Genomic DNA, 12,500 nt, shown 5'->3' with positions numbered 1-12,500 from the left:
CCGTCGAAAATCAGATTAAGGTACAAGACCGTGTATGTAACGTCTTTAATGAGGGAATGGACTACAATCCCATGATGCATTGCGAATGACGTAATCCAAGTATAAAACTTGATTTGAAGTGGTCCGTTATAAGTATTGAAGTTTATTGCAAAATATACATATATATATTAGGGCTGTCGATTTAATGCGTTTTAATTTTACAAAAAATAACACGTTAAAAAAACGTACGCAATTAATCGCACTTAATAAGGAAGATTCCTGAGAAATGCAAACTTGCAGTACCACCTGTTTCCTCCAGAGGGCAGTAAGTGAAACTTCAGCTTCAGTTTATACAGTGAAGAAACACTTCAGCAGAACAACACAAACATGAGTTACATTCTTGCGTTCTTGAGCACAAATGTGAACTAGGAGATCTCAATAATCGCATATACAAATATTTGCTGAGAAAGCCCCTCATATAACAATAATTCAATATATAATGATTATACATATTTATATAAATATATAATTATACGTAGTTATCTTTAAATAATACAAAATTATATAATAAAATGTTCACTGTATAAACTGTGTGTTGTTCATACAGCTGAAGTTTCACTTACTGCCCCCTGGAGTAAACAGGTGGTACTGCAAGCATTTCTCATGAATCTTCCTTTTTAATTGCGATTAATTGCATACATTTTTTAACGCATTATTTTTTGTAAAATTTATCGCACTGAATATATATATATTTGTTAAATATTTAAAGATAACCATGTATAATTATTTCATCATTATATATTGAATTATTGTTATATGAGGGGCTTTCTCAGCAAATATTTATTACATTAAAATGTGATTAATCGCAATTAATTTAGTTTGTTTTGTGATTGTGTGATCTAATTTGTTCTGCTATCTTGGCCGGGTCTCTCTTGAAAAAGAGATTTTATATCTCAATGAGACAAACCTGGTTAAATAAAATAATTAATCGGAAAACCAGTTTTAATCGTGTGTGTGAGAGTGAAGTGTGTGTGTGTGAGAGTGAAGTGTGTGTGTGTGTGAGAGTGAAGTGTGTGTGTGTGAGAGTGAACTGTGAGTGTGTGTGTGAGAACTGGCGACTGACAAATAATGAACTGAACATACTGAATATAAACTCTAAAAAAAACAATGTAGTTAAGCGCTTGGAACAGAAGTAATCGTTAAGCCAATAGTCGCCTATATTATTTGTGTGTAACTAATTAAAAAGGCTCTGATGTGACATTCATCAGTCAGTTGTGGAACAGATCATTGGAGAGATGTCTCATCAGAAACTGTATTGGACAGCTGCAAACAGGTACATGCATATTTTATATGCATCAAATGTGCTAAATATTAGGAACTTGCCTCGAGCAAAATAAGTGAAGGAGATTATTTTATTTTCCATGTGGGGGGATTATCAGCACAGAAATCATAACAAGCTAAAGTATACCGTAGCCTATATAAAGTAATGCCTTTTCTTAATGACAGTTCCCACTACTTAGTAGGTCCTCCTGGTGGCGCGGTTACTCGCCTCAGTCCGGGTGGCGGAGGAGGAGTCTCAGTTGCCTCCGCGTCTGAGTCCGTCCATGGGGCGTGTGATGAGTTGTGTGTGTGGATCGTGGAGAGTAGCATGAGCCTCCACATGCTGTGAGTCTCCTTAGCAACCAAATTGTCCCGGTTGCTAGGGAGGGTAGTGTCACATGGGGTAACCTCCTCGTGGTCATGATTAGTGGTTCTCGTTCTCAATGGGGCGTGTGGTGAGTTGTGTGTGGATCATGGAGAGTAACATGAGCCTCCACATGCTGTGAGTCTCCTTAGCAACCAAATTGTCCCGGTTGCTAGGGAGGGTAGTGTCACATGGGGTAACCTCCTCGTGGTCATGATTAGTGGTTCTCGTTCTCAATGGGGCGTGTGGTGAGTTGTGTGTGGATCGTGGAGAGTAGCATGAGTCTCCACATGCTGTGAGTCTCCTAAGCAACCAAATTGTCCCGGTTGCTAGGGAGGGTAGTATCACATGGGGTAACCTCCTCGTGGTGGTGATTAGTGGTTCTCTCAATGGGGCGTGTGGTGAGTTGTGCGTGGATCATGGAGAGTAACATGAGCCTCCACATGCTGTGAGTCTCCACGGTGTCATGCACAGCGAGTCACGTGATAAGATGCGCGGATTGACAGTCTCAGACGCGGAGGCAACTCAGACTCGTCCTCCGCCACCCGGATTGAGGCGAGTAACCGTGCCACCACGAGAACCTACGAAGTAGTGGGAATTGGGGATTTCAAACTGCCGAGAAATGGGGATATAATAACTAAATGAATGAAATGGCACCTAGTTCTCTTATATCAACTGATCTCTACAAGATCCATCTTGTATTGTGTTCTCATACACCGTGGCTTGCTCTCTCAATCATGTCTTGTGCAATCCCAACCGTTGTTGATTTATATTGCATAATGTTTTTATTTACAGATGAGGAAGACAAACATCCTGTCGCAGTGGCTGGTCAAGACCGAGTCGTTCAACCTCACGACGATGTCACTTTGAACGGCATCCAGAGCAAAGACGATAAAAAGATCGTGAAATATGAGTGGGAGTTGGTGTCTGGGGATCCGTCAGCCATCATGACGGTGAGTGTGTGCTGTTGGAGGATGTGCTTTTATGACTTAAATAAGAGTTTGAGAACAAGACTTTGATTTTGGATCAAGATGATAAGAGAAAGGTGCACATTAACTCCCTTTACAGATTTTAGTTGATCACTTTGAATCATTTGAACTTGTTTCGCTGCAATAAAGACTCGTGGTCTTAAGCAGTCAGCTCTTAAAATGGGTGTAAACTGGGTCCAAAACGTTTTCGGATCCGATCACTTAAACCATATTTGGAGGGTTTTATCCAAAGTGACTTACAGTGCACTTATTACAGGGACAATCCCCCCGGAGCAACCTGGAGTTAAGTGTCTTACTCAAGGACACAACGGTGATGACTGTGGGGATCAAACCAGCAACCTTCTGATTACCAGTTCAGTGCTTTAGCCCACTACGCCGCCGCCACCACCACCACCAATGAACGTTCCACTTGAAATGTCACATCTGGCACCAACAATCATCCATGTGATTTTCTAATCGGCCAATCAGTGCATAAATATGCATATGGCAGCAGTGTATAAAATCATGCAGATACAGGTCAGGAGCTTCAGTTCATGTTCACATCAACCATCAGAATGGGGAATAAATGTGATCTCCGTGATTTGGAGCGTGGCATGATTGTTGGTGTCAGACGGGCTGGTTTGAGTATTTCTGGGATTTTCGTGCACAACAGTCTCTAGAATTTACTCCGAATGGTGCCAAAAACAAAAAAACATCCAGCGAGCGACAGTTCTGTGGACGGAAATGCCTCCTTGAGGAGAGAGGTCAATAGAGAATCGCATCTTTGCAAATTTATTTAGAAGAGAAAACTGAAATATCACATTGACGTGAAGTATAAACATGCGTGGCTATGACGCTTGAAATTGAGCTCAGGTGCATCCCAATTCTCTGGATCATATTTGAGATGTTTCTGCACTTGTATTGGACACTATTTGGAAAGGAAGGCACCTGTTTATATAAGCTCTCAGAACTGAAAATGCATATCGGAGCAAAAACTAAACCATGAGGTCAAAGGAACCGCCTGCAGAGCTCAGAGACAGGATTGTCGAGGAACAGATCTGGGGAAGGCTACAAAACCATTTTGGCTTCCTTGACGTTTCCCAAGAGCACCGTGACCTCCATATTCTTAAATGGAAGAAATTTGGAACAACAGGGACGACTCCTAGGGCTGGCCGCCCGGCCTGAGCAATCGGGGGTGAAGGGCCTTGGTAAGAGAGGTGACCAAGAACCCGATGGTCATTCTGGTTCTCCAGAGATCATGTGTGGATGTGGGAGAAACTTACAGAAGAACGACCATCCCTGCAACACTCCACTGATCTGGGCTTGATGGCAGAGTGGCCAGACGGACGCCTCTCCTCCGTGCACCTAAAGGTTCTCTGGTCTGGTGACACACTGATTGAACTGTTTGGCCTCAGTTCCAAGCGTCATGTCTGGAGGAAACCAGGCACCGCTCGTCACCTGCGCAATACCATCCCAACGGTGAAGCATGGTGGTGGTGGCGGCATCATGCTGTGGGGGTGTTTCAGCGGCAGGGATTCGGGGACTGGTCAGGGATCTCAATGAAAACGTGGTCCAAAGCGCTCAGGACCTCAGACTGGCCCAACAGGACAATGACCCAAAGCACACAGTCAAGACAACTCAAGAGTGGCTTCGGGACAACTCTGTGAAAGTCCTTGAGTGGCCCAACCAGAGCCCGGACTTGAACCCAATCGAACATCTCTGGAGAGGCCTGACAATGGCTGTCCATTGACAGTCCCTATCCAACCTGACAGAGCTGGAGAGTATCTGCAGAGAAGAATGAAGGATGTTGTCATAAAATCAGAGACTGTCCCATTGAAATCTGATCAAAGTAGATGCATTTGAAACCCATAATTATGCCATGTCTAGAAATAAACTTGTGAACGGGTCACCCAATATGGATGTTAACACAAGGAGTAATCCGGGTTTAAAGAATGACTCTAAAGACTTTTGTAGACTTCCCACAAGACTGTTGATGTTTTGGTTCATCTTAAAATCTCAATTGATGAACCACGTGCAACATTAGAATCTAAAGTTTCTAAACGGATCTTTCTTTTCTCAGAAAACGAGTTTCGAGGATGCGGTAACTGTCTCTAATCTCTCTCCTGGGATGTATAAGTTCAGACTCACTGTCACCGATGATACAGGAAAGACGGGATCGGCCGACGTTTCTGTGTTAGTTCTGACTCCAGAACAGTCACTCCGTGAGTACATGAACACACAACACGGTTCAACAAATCAATATGTTGTCTGTCTGTGTCTGTCTGTGTCTGTCTGTGTCTGTCTGTGTCTGTCTCTTTCTGTCTCTATCTTTCTATTTCGGTCTGTCTGTCTCGGTCTGTCTGTCTATATCTATTTCTGTCTGTCTCTATCTATCTGTCTCGGTCTGTCTGTCTGTCTGTCTATATCTATTTCTGTCTGTCTCTGTCTGTCTGTATATATCTCTGTCTCTATCTTTCTATGTCTGTCTGTCTCTATCTATTTCTGTCTGTCTCTATCTTTCTATTTCTGTCTGTCTGTCTCTATCTATCTGTCTCGGTCTGTCTGTCTCTATCTATTTCTGTCTGTCTCTATCTTTCTATTTCTGTCTGTCTGTCTCTATCTGTCTCGGTCTGTCTGTCTCTATCTATTTCTGTCTGTCTCTATCTTTCTATTTCTGTCTGTCTGTCTCTATCTATCTGTCTCGGTCTGTCTCTATCTTTCTATTTCTGTCTGTCTGTCTCTATCTATTTCTGTCTGTCTCTATCTGTCTGTCTCGGTCTGTCTCTCTATCTATTTCTGTCTGTCTCTATCTTTCTATTTCTATCTGTCTGTCTCTGTCGGTCTGTCTCTATCTTTCTATTTCTGTCTGTCTATCTATCTATTTCTATCTGTCTGTCTCTGTCGGTCTCTGTCTGTCTGTCTCTATCTCTTTTTCGCTTTCTCTCTCCATCCCTCTCTCACTCTATTTATCTATCTCTCGCTCGTCTGTCTGTCGGTCTGTCTCTTTCTGTCTGTCTGTCTCTTTCTTTATCTCTATCTCGCTCTATTTGGTGGTGGCGTAGTGGGCTAAAGCACATAACTGGTACTCAGAAGGTTGCTGGTTTGATCCCCACAGTCACCACCATTGTGTCCTTGAGTAAGACACTTAACTCCAGGTTGCTCCGGGGGGATTGTCCCTGTAATAAGTGCTCTGTATAATACATTGGTACTCAGAAGGTTGCTGGTTTGATCCCCACAGTCACCACCATTGTGTCCTTGAGTAAGACACTTAACTCCAGGTTGCTCCGGGGGGATTGTCCCTGTAATAAGTGCACTGTAAGTCACTTTGGATAAAGGCATCTGCCAAATACATTTAAATGTATTTATTTATCTGTCTATCTCCATCTCTCTCCTTCATCCTCTATCTCTCAGTTTTAAATTTAAAGTACTTTATTGGCATGATTGTGTTTACATACAATATTAGCAAAGCATTAATACACAAAACAGATCATGACAAGACAAATAATAATGATAAGATAGAATTAAAATAAGGTGCCAGGTAATGAATCAAATAAAATAAAAACTATAATAACAATATACAATATAAAATAAAATATGCATTTAACACAACATTATGAACATAAGAGCATAAAAGTACTCTCTCTCTCTCTCTCTCTCTCTCTCTATCTATCTACTGTATATGTATATATATATATTAGTCCTGCTCATCATTCACTGAATGTAATTCACATTACAAAAGTAAAATGAGTTGTTTACATCATTATACATTAACTTTGAAATGGCACTTCTTGACCAAAACCACTTTTCGTCATTTCCACATTAAAATCAGTCTATCTTAAGTAATCTTCACATGTAAACGGGAGTTTTACTGGTGTCTGCTGTGATAACAATAATCAGCCTTTGGAACAAGAAACACATCTGATTTATTATAAACACATACATTATCAAAACCTTCCTGTCTTTATGTATTAAGGGCCTGCAGAGAGTCATGCTCCAGTCATCCTGAACATTCCTGACTGGAAAACACGGATTAAACTTTTACTAAGATTATTATAGTCTTGTGGACTTCTACCCAGAATAGTTTACATGCATTCAAAGGAACTGTACTGAATAAGCTTTTTCCAACCATTTCCTTCTAATGGAAGTGATCGTCTGTTAGCTCTGCGTTAGTTTCAGGAGAAACAGGAATTCACTTGCGCTGCAAGTTGTCATTGAGTGTTTGTGAAACTGGTGCAGCCGGTTTTGCGGTCGCAGTTTCAGAGAATGAGCACATTCCTGTCATTGAGAGTTTTGTGAAATCAGGTCTGAGGTTTGGATCTTTTCATGAGACTTTTGACTTGAGCCGTCATCAGAAACATCAGAATTAAATTAACTTAAATTAATTCTATTCGTGTCATTCATCAAAGCTGGACAAACACGGAGCTGAAATGTCTGTTTACGTTTGAACACTTGCAGAAAGTTCTTTTTAAAGGATGTTTATTGTTTGTTTGGTTTTGATAAACTACTTTAAACATGCTGTGGAAAGGGCCTTTGATGCTGACATGCGATTAAAAGTATAATTAATAAATCATTATGGGGGTGTCTGGTTATCTCGGCGAGTATTGACACGAGTTTGAATCCAGGGCTTGCTGAGGGACTCCAGTCAGGTCTCCTTAGCAACCAAATTAGCCCGGTTGCTAGGGAGGGTAGAGTCACATGGGGTAACCTCCTCGTGGTTGCTATAATGTGGTTCTCACTCTCGGTGGGGCGTATGGTGAGTGACTCCAGTCAGGTCTCCTTAGCAACCAAATTAGCCCGGTTGCTAGGGAGGGTAGAGTCACATGGGGTAACCTCCTCGTGGTTGCTATAATGTGGTTCTCACTCTCGGTGGGGCGTATGGTGAGTGACTCCAGTCAGGTCTCCTTAGCAACCAAATTAGCCCGGTTGCTAGGGAGGGTAGAGTCACATGGGGTAACCTCCTCGTGGTTGCTATAATGTGGTTCTCACTCTCGGTGGGGCGTATGGTGAGTGACTCCAGTCAGGTCTCCTTAGCAACCAAATTAGCCCGGTTGCTAGGGAGGGTAGAGTCACATGGGGTAACCTCCTCGTGGTTGCTATAATGTGGTTCTCACTCTTGGTGGGGCGTATGGTGAGTGACTCCAGTCAGGTCTCCTTAGCAACCAAATTAGCCCGGTTGCTAGGGAGGTTAGAGTCACATGGGGTAACCTCCTCGTGGTTGCTATAATGTGGTTCTCACTCTCGGTGGAGCGTATGGTGAGTGACTCCAGTCAGGTCTCCTTAGCAACCAAATTAGCCCGGTTGCTAGGGAGGGTAGAGTCACATGGGGTAACCTCCTCGTGGTTGCTATAATGTGGTTCTCACTCTCGGTGGGGCGTATGGTGAGTGACTCCAGTCAGGTCTCCTTAGCAACCAAATTAGCCCGGTTGCTAGGGAGGGTAGAGTCACATGGGGTAACCTCCTCGTGGTTGCTATAATGTGGTTCTCACTCTTGGTGGGGCGTATGGTGAGTGACTCCAGTCAGGTCTCCTTAGCAACCAAATTAGCCCGGTTGCTAGGGAGGTTAGAGTCACATGGGGTAACCTCCTCGTGGTTGCTATAATGTGGTTCTCACTCTCGGTGGGGCGTATGGTGAGTGACTCCAGTCAGGTCTCCTTAGCAACCAAATTAGCCCGGTTGCTAGGGAGGTTAGAGTCACATGGGGTAACCTCCTCGTGGTTGCTATAATGTGGTTCTCGCTCTCGGTGGGGCATGTGGTGAATTGTGCACGGATGCCACGAAGAATAGCATGAAGTCTCCACACGCGCTACGTCTCCATGGTAACATGCACAACAAGCCTCGTGATAAGATCAAGGGTTGAGGTGAGTCACCACGCCGCCACGAGGACTTGGACATCATCAAATTAATAAATCATAGGCGTATGCATGATGTTATATATAGGTGATGCATGGAAACATGTTCAAAGCTCATTTTGTTTGGTTGTTTTTCCAAACTGGTAAACAAACAGAAATTTCTGTGGAAATCAACGACATGTTATTAATGTTTTAGATGGCGCTAAAGTTGCATTCAGAATATTCCTGGGATGTTTTCTCTCTTTGTTGAGTGAGACAAAAGGAAGTTTCAGTTCTGTGTTATAGTAATGATTCATACTCTACATATTTCATGCATTCACTCACACTCACACACACACACACACACTCACGGCTGTGTTCATCAGCTGAACAGTATTGAGTTGAATATGCAAAGCGTGTCTGAACATGCCGACTGCTGGGTGACACAACTTCAGAACTGTTTAAGTCTTAAACAAACACACATAGCAATGACAGAAAGGAGGTAAACGTCGTGACCATTAAATATGAGGCATGCACAAAATGAAAATCAGATCAGTGATGACGTCATCTTCACTGTTGCTTTGTAAAGTATTTCTCTGCACGAGCCACAAACGAGACGTGTTTTTTTGTCTCCTATCAGATCACTGTCTGGTGCCAAAGAAAGAGGGCCCGTGTCGAGGGTCTTTCCCGCGCTGGCATTACAACGCCGTCACTGAGAAATGCGAGGAGTTCAAATTCGGAGGATGCAAACCAAACCGCAACAACTATCTGGCGCTCCAAGAGTGCCAAAACGCTTGCGACAAAGTTTCAGGTAACTATTGGATTCAGTCCATACATTGACAGAGTTTAATGAAACACAATTACTGGATATGAAAGCCATGCATGGGTTATTTTATCAAAAACGGTTAGCACTGTGTCTCTGACCCGCTTGGACCCGCCCCAACAGTATTACTCAGCCAATGGCATGAGTTGGAGGCGGGGCTCTCTGACTGTTTGAACAACGGCAGACGAGGGGCGTGACTTAACCAGCCGTGTTAAATATGGTTCCTTCAATAATGATAATAATTGCAATTATTATTTCCAAATTGTACCTAATAAAGTCAAATGTAATCCATTTTATAAATATTTAATATTTGTAAAAATGCATTTGTGAGAGCTGATTTCTGCTCACACAATCAAACCTGCTAAAAATGGGGTTAAAGGTACAGTTCACCCAAAAATGTCAATTCTGTCATCATTTACTCACCCCCATGCCATCCCAGATAAGTTTGACTTGTTTATTCTGCTGAACACAAATGTTGATTTTTAGAAGAATATCTCAGCTCTGTCGGTTCATACAATGCAAGTGAATGGTCGCCTGAACTTTGAAGCTCCATAAAGCACATAAAGGCAGCATAAAAGTAATCCATAACACTTGAAAGAGTGGTGACAAACAGATCACCTTTGACCTGTAGGTGTTGATATGACCGAAGAATGCAAATCTGCATAAAACAAAAGAATGGAGTGAAAGTAAAAGTGGAGATTTATAATAAAAATGACTTAAATATTGATCTGTTTCTCACCACATCTATAATATCATTATCTTATCAGAAGACATGGATTTAACCACCGGAGTCTTATGGATTATTTTTATGCTGCATTTATGTGCTTTTTTGAGCTTCATAGTTCTGGCGACTATTCACTTGCTTTGTATGGACCTACAGAGCTGAGATATTCTTCTAAAAATCAACCTTTGTGTTCTGTAGAAGTGAGTCAATCATGGTCTGGGATTACATGAGAGTGAGCAAATGATGAGTGTTTTTATTTTTGGGTGAACTGTACCTTTAATACAGTATATTTTAAGGTTAACATTGGAGCTGCCAACTATGCATCCAACAGTATAGGGACAAATCATGGTTGGAAATGTTTTCCACGAATGAAACGTTAATTAATGCAAGTGGTCATTAATGAGAAGGATGTTTGATAAGTAATATTTTCTTACAATTGCAGTTAATTCCCCACATCCATCTGGAAGATTGGGTCCGATCCATAATCAGGGTAAGATATTGAGTGCGGACCGCAGTCATTAATTGAATATTTATAGTTATGCACCATGTGAATGGAAGATGTTTAGACATATAATTGGATGCATGACGTCTTTGCTGTGTTTCTCCATGTTTGCGCACATGCAGATGAACAGTGTGACATGCCGTGCGGTCCAGAACAGTTCCAGTGCTCCAATAACTGCTGTATTGATAAAGAGCTTGAATGTGATGGAGAATCACAGTGCAGCGACAGGTCGGACGAGGCGGAGTGCTCGAATTGTGAGAACACGCACCGCTTGCTTTCTGCACGGTTTCACTTTTATTTAAGAATTGGAGTTCAGACTGATCTAATGTGCATGAACATCATTTTATTGCACTATTAATATTTATTTGATTGTTTAATACATATATTAATATTTGTTTACAAGTTTAGCGATTTGTTAAATAATAATTAAAATGGCAATTTTCCTCTGTTTCTGTTCAGGGAAACAAAAGTTTAAGCGATTAATAGAGCTTCCACTGGACACGGAGAAAGGTGATTTTTATATTTTGCTCTGTTGTGATATATGGTGCTGTGAAAAAGTATTTGCCCCCATCCTGGTGTCTTCTGTTTTTGTGTGCGTCTCGTATTAAATCGTTTCAAAAATTCAAACTAAATTGAACATTAACACACAAAGTACAGTTTTTAAATGATGATGATATTTATCGAAGCAAAAATGTTATCCAATGCCAACTTGGCGTGTGAAAAAGTATTCACCCCCACCCCCCCTTAGTTACTAAATGCCCAAATCGATGTAACTGCATACATAATGAGGTTCAGCTGGACCAGACCGGATTACCGTCAGCCCCGTTTAATCAAATCAACACTTAAATGAACTTATTCAGCAGTTTGAAGTTGGCATAGCAGCATGAATATGCCAAGCTCGAAAGACGTTCCAGAAATGATGAGGAAAATGGTGATTTGAAATGCATCAGTCTGGGAAGGGTTACAAAGCGATTTCAAAGGCTCCGGGACTCCAAAGGACCGCAGTGTGAACAGTTATCTCCTAATGGAGGACACTTGGCACAGTAGAGAACCGTCCCAGAAGTGGCCGTCCTGCCTAAAGTCCTCCCAGAGCACAGCGACGACTCATCCGGGAAGTCACAAAAAAGCCAAGGGCAGCATCCAAGGAACTGCAAGGCGCCTATCGCATCACTAAAGGTCACTGTTCATGACTCCACTGTCAGAAAGACACCGGGCATAAATGCCATCCACGGAAGGGTGGCGCGGCGGAAACCACCGCTAACCCTGAAGACCATTAAGGTTGTCTGAATTCTGCCACACCTTGGTGATCCTCAAAGCTTTTGGGTGAATGCTCTGCGGACTGAGTCGAAAGTGGAACTGTTTGGAAGACAGGCGTCCCGTTACATCTGCTGTCAATCAAACACAGAATTCCACCTAAAGATCATCACACCTGCGGTCCAGCGTTGTGGTGGCACACAGAAGAACATGAAGGTTGTGGGGATGCAGGAGTAAGTCCACCTCTGAACGACTCAAAAGAAGCTAAGTTAAAGTTTTGGAGTGGCCTAGCCAAAGTCCTTGAACCCAGTTGAGATGTTGTGGCAGGACCTTAAATGGCCAGTACATCCTCAAACCCTCCAGTGTGTCTGAACTAAAGCAGTTCTGTGAAGAAGAGTGGGACCGAATCTCACCACAGCGTTGTGAAAGACCGATCTCCAGTTATCAGACGCGTTTGATGACGCAGTGCTAAAGGCGGCACAACCAGCTAAGTTTAAGGGGGCACTTAGTTTTTCACACGGGTGTTATAGGTGTTGGATAACGTCTTAAAAATATAATTACTTTTTCACACCCCACACACACACACACACACACACACTCATAAATACACACTCACAATCACACACACACACTCATAATCACACATGCACGCACACACTCATAAATACACACACACACTCACTCACAATCACACACACACTCATAAATACACACACACACACTCACTCACAATCACTC

At 42.4% G+C, this 12,500-nt stretch overlaps 1 protein-coding gene across 1 annotated transcript in view; it reads left to right on the top strand.

Annotated features, from left to right (window-relative positions):
- The window catches only part of LOC127662356 (kunitz-type protease inhibitor 1-like), an 18,025-nt gene that overhangs the window by 1,894 nt on the left and 3,631 nt on the right, over positions 1-12,500 (top strand). The window contains exons 3-8 of the mRNA XM_052153488.1: positions 2,459-2,616; positions 4,712-4,853; positions 9,100-9,270; positions 10,449-10,496; positions 10,631-10,762; positions 10,968-11,018. Of these exons, the coding sequence (XP_052009448.1) occupies positions 2,459-2,616; positions 4,712-4,853; positions 9,100-9,270; positions 10,449-10,496; positions 10,631-10,762; positions 10,968-11,018 (702 nt within the window). The remainder of the gene's footprint in view (positions 1-2,458; positions 2,617-4,711; positions 4,854-9,099; positions 9,271-10,448; positions 10,497-10,630; positions 10,763-10,967; positions 11,019-12,500) is intronic.

Source organism: Xyrauchen texanus, chromosome 22, assembly GCF_025860055.1.
Source record: "Xyrauchen texanus isolate HMW12.3.18 chromosome 22, RBS_HiC_50CHRs, whole genome shotgun sequence".
NCBI classification, from domain to species: Eukaryota; Metazoa; Chordata; class Actinopteri; order Cypriniformes; family Catostomidae; genus Xyrauchen; species Xyrauchen texanus.
This window is presented reverse-complemented; position numbering and strand designations above follow the sequence as displayed.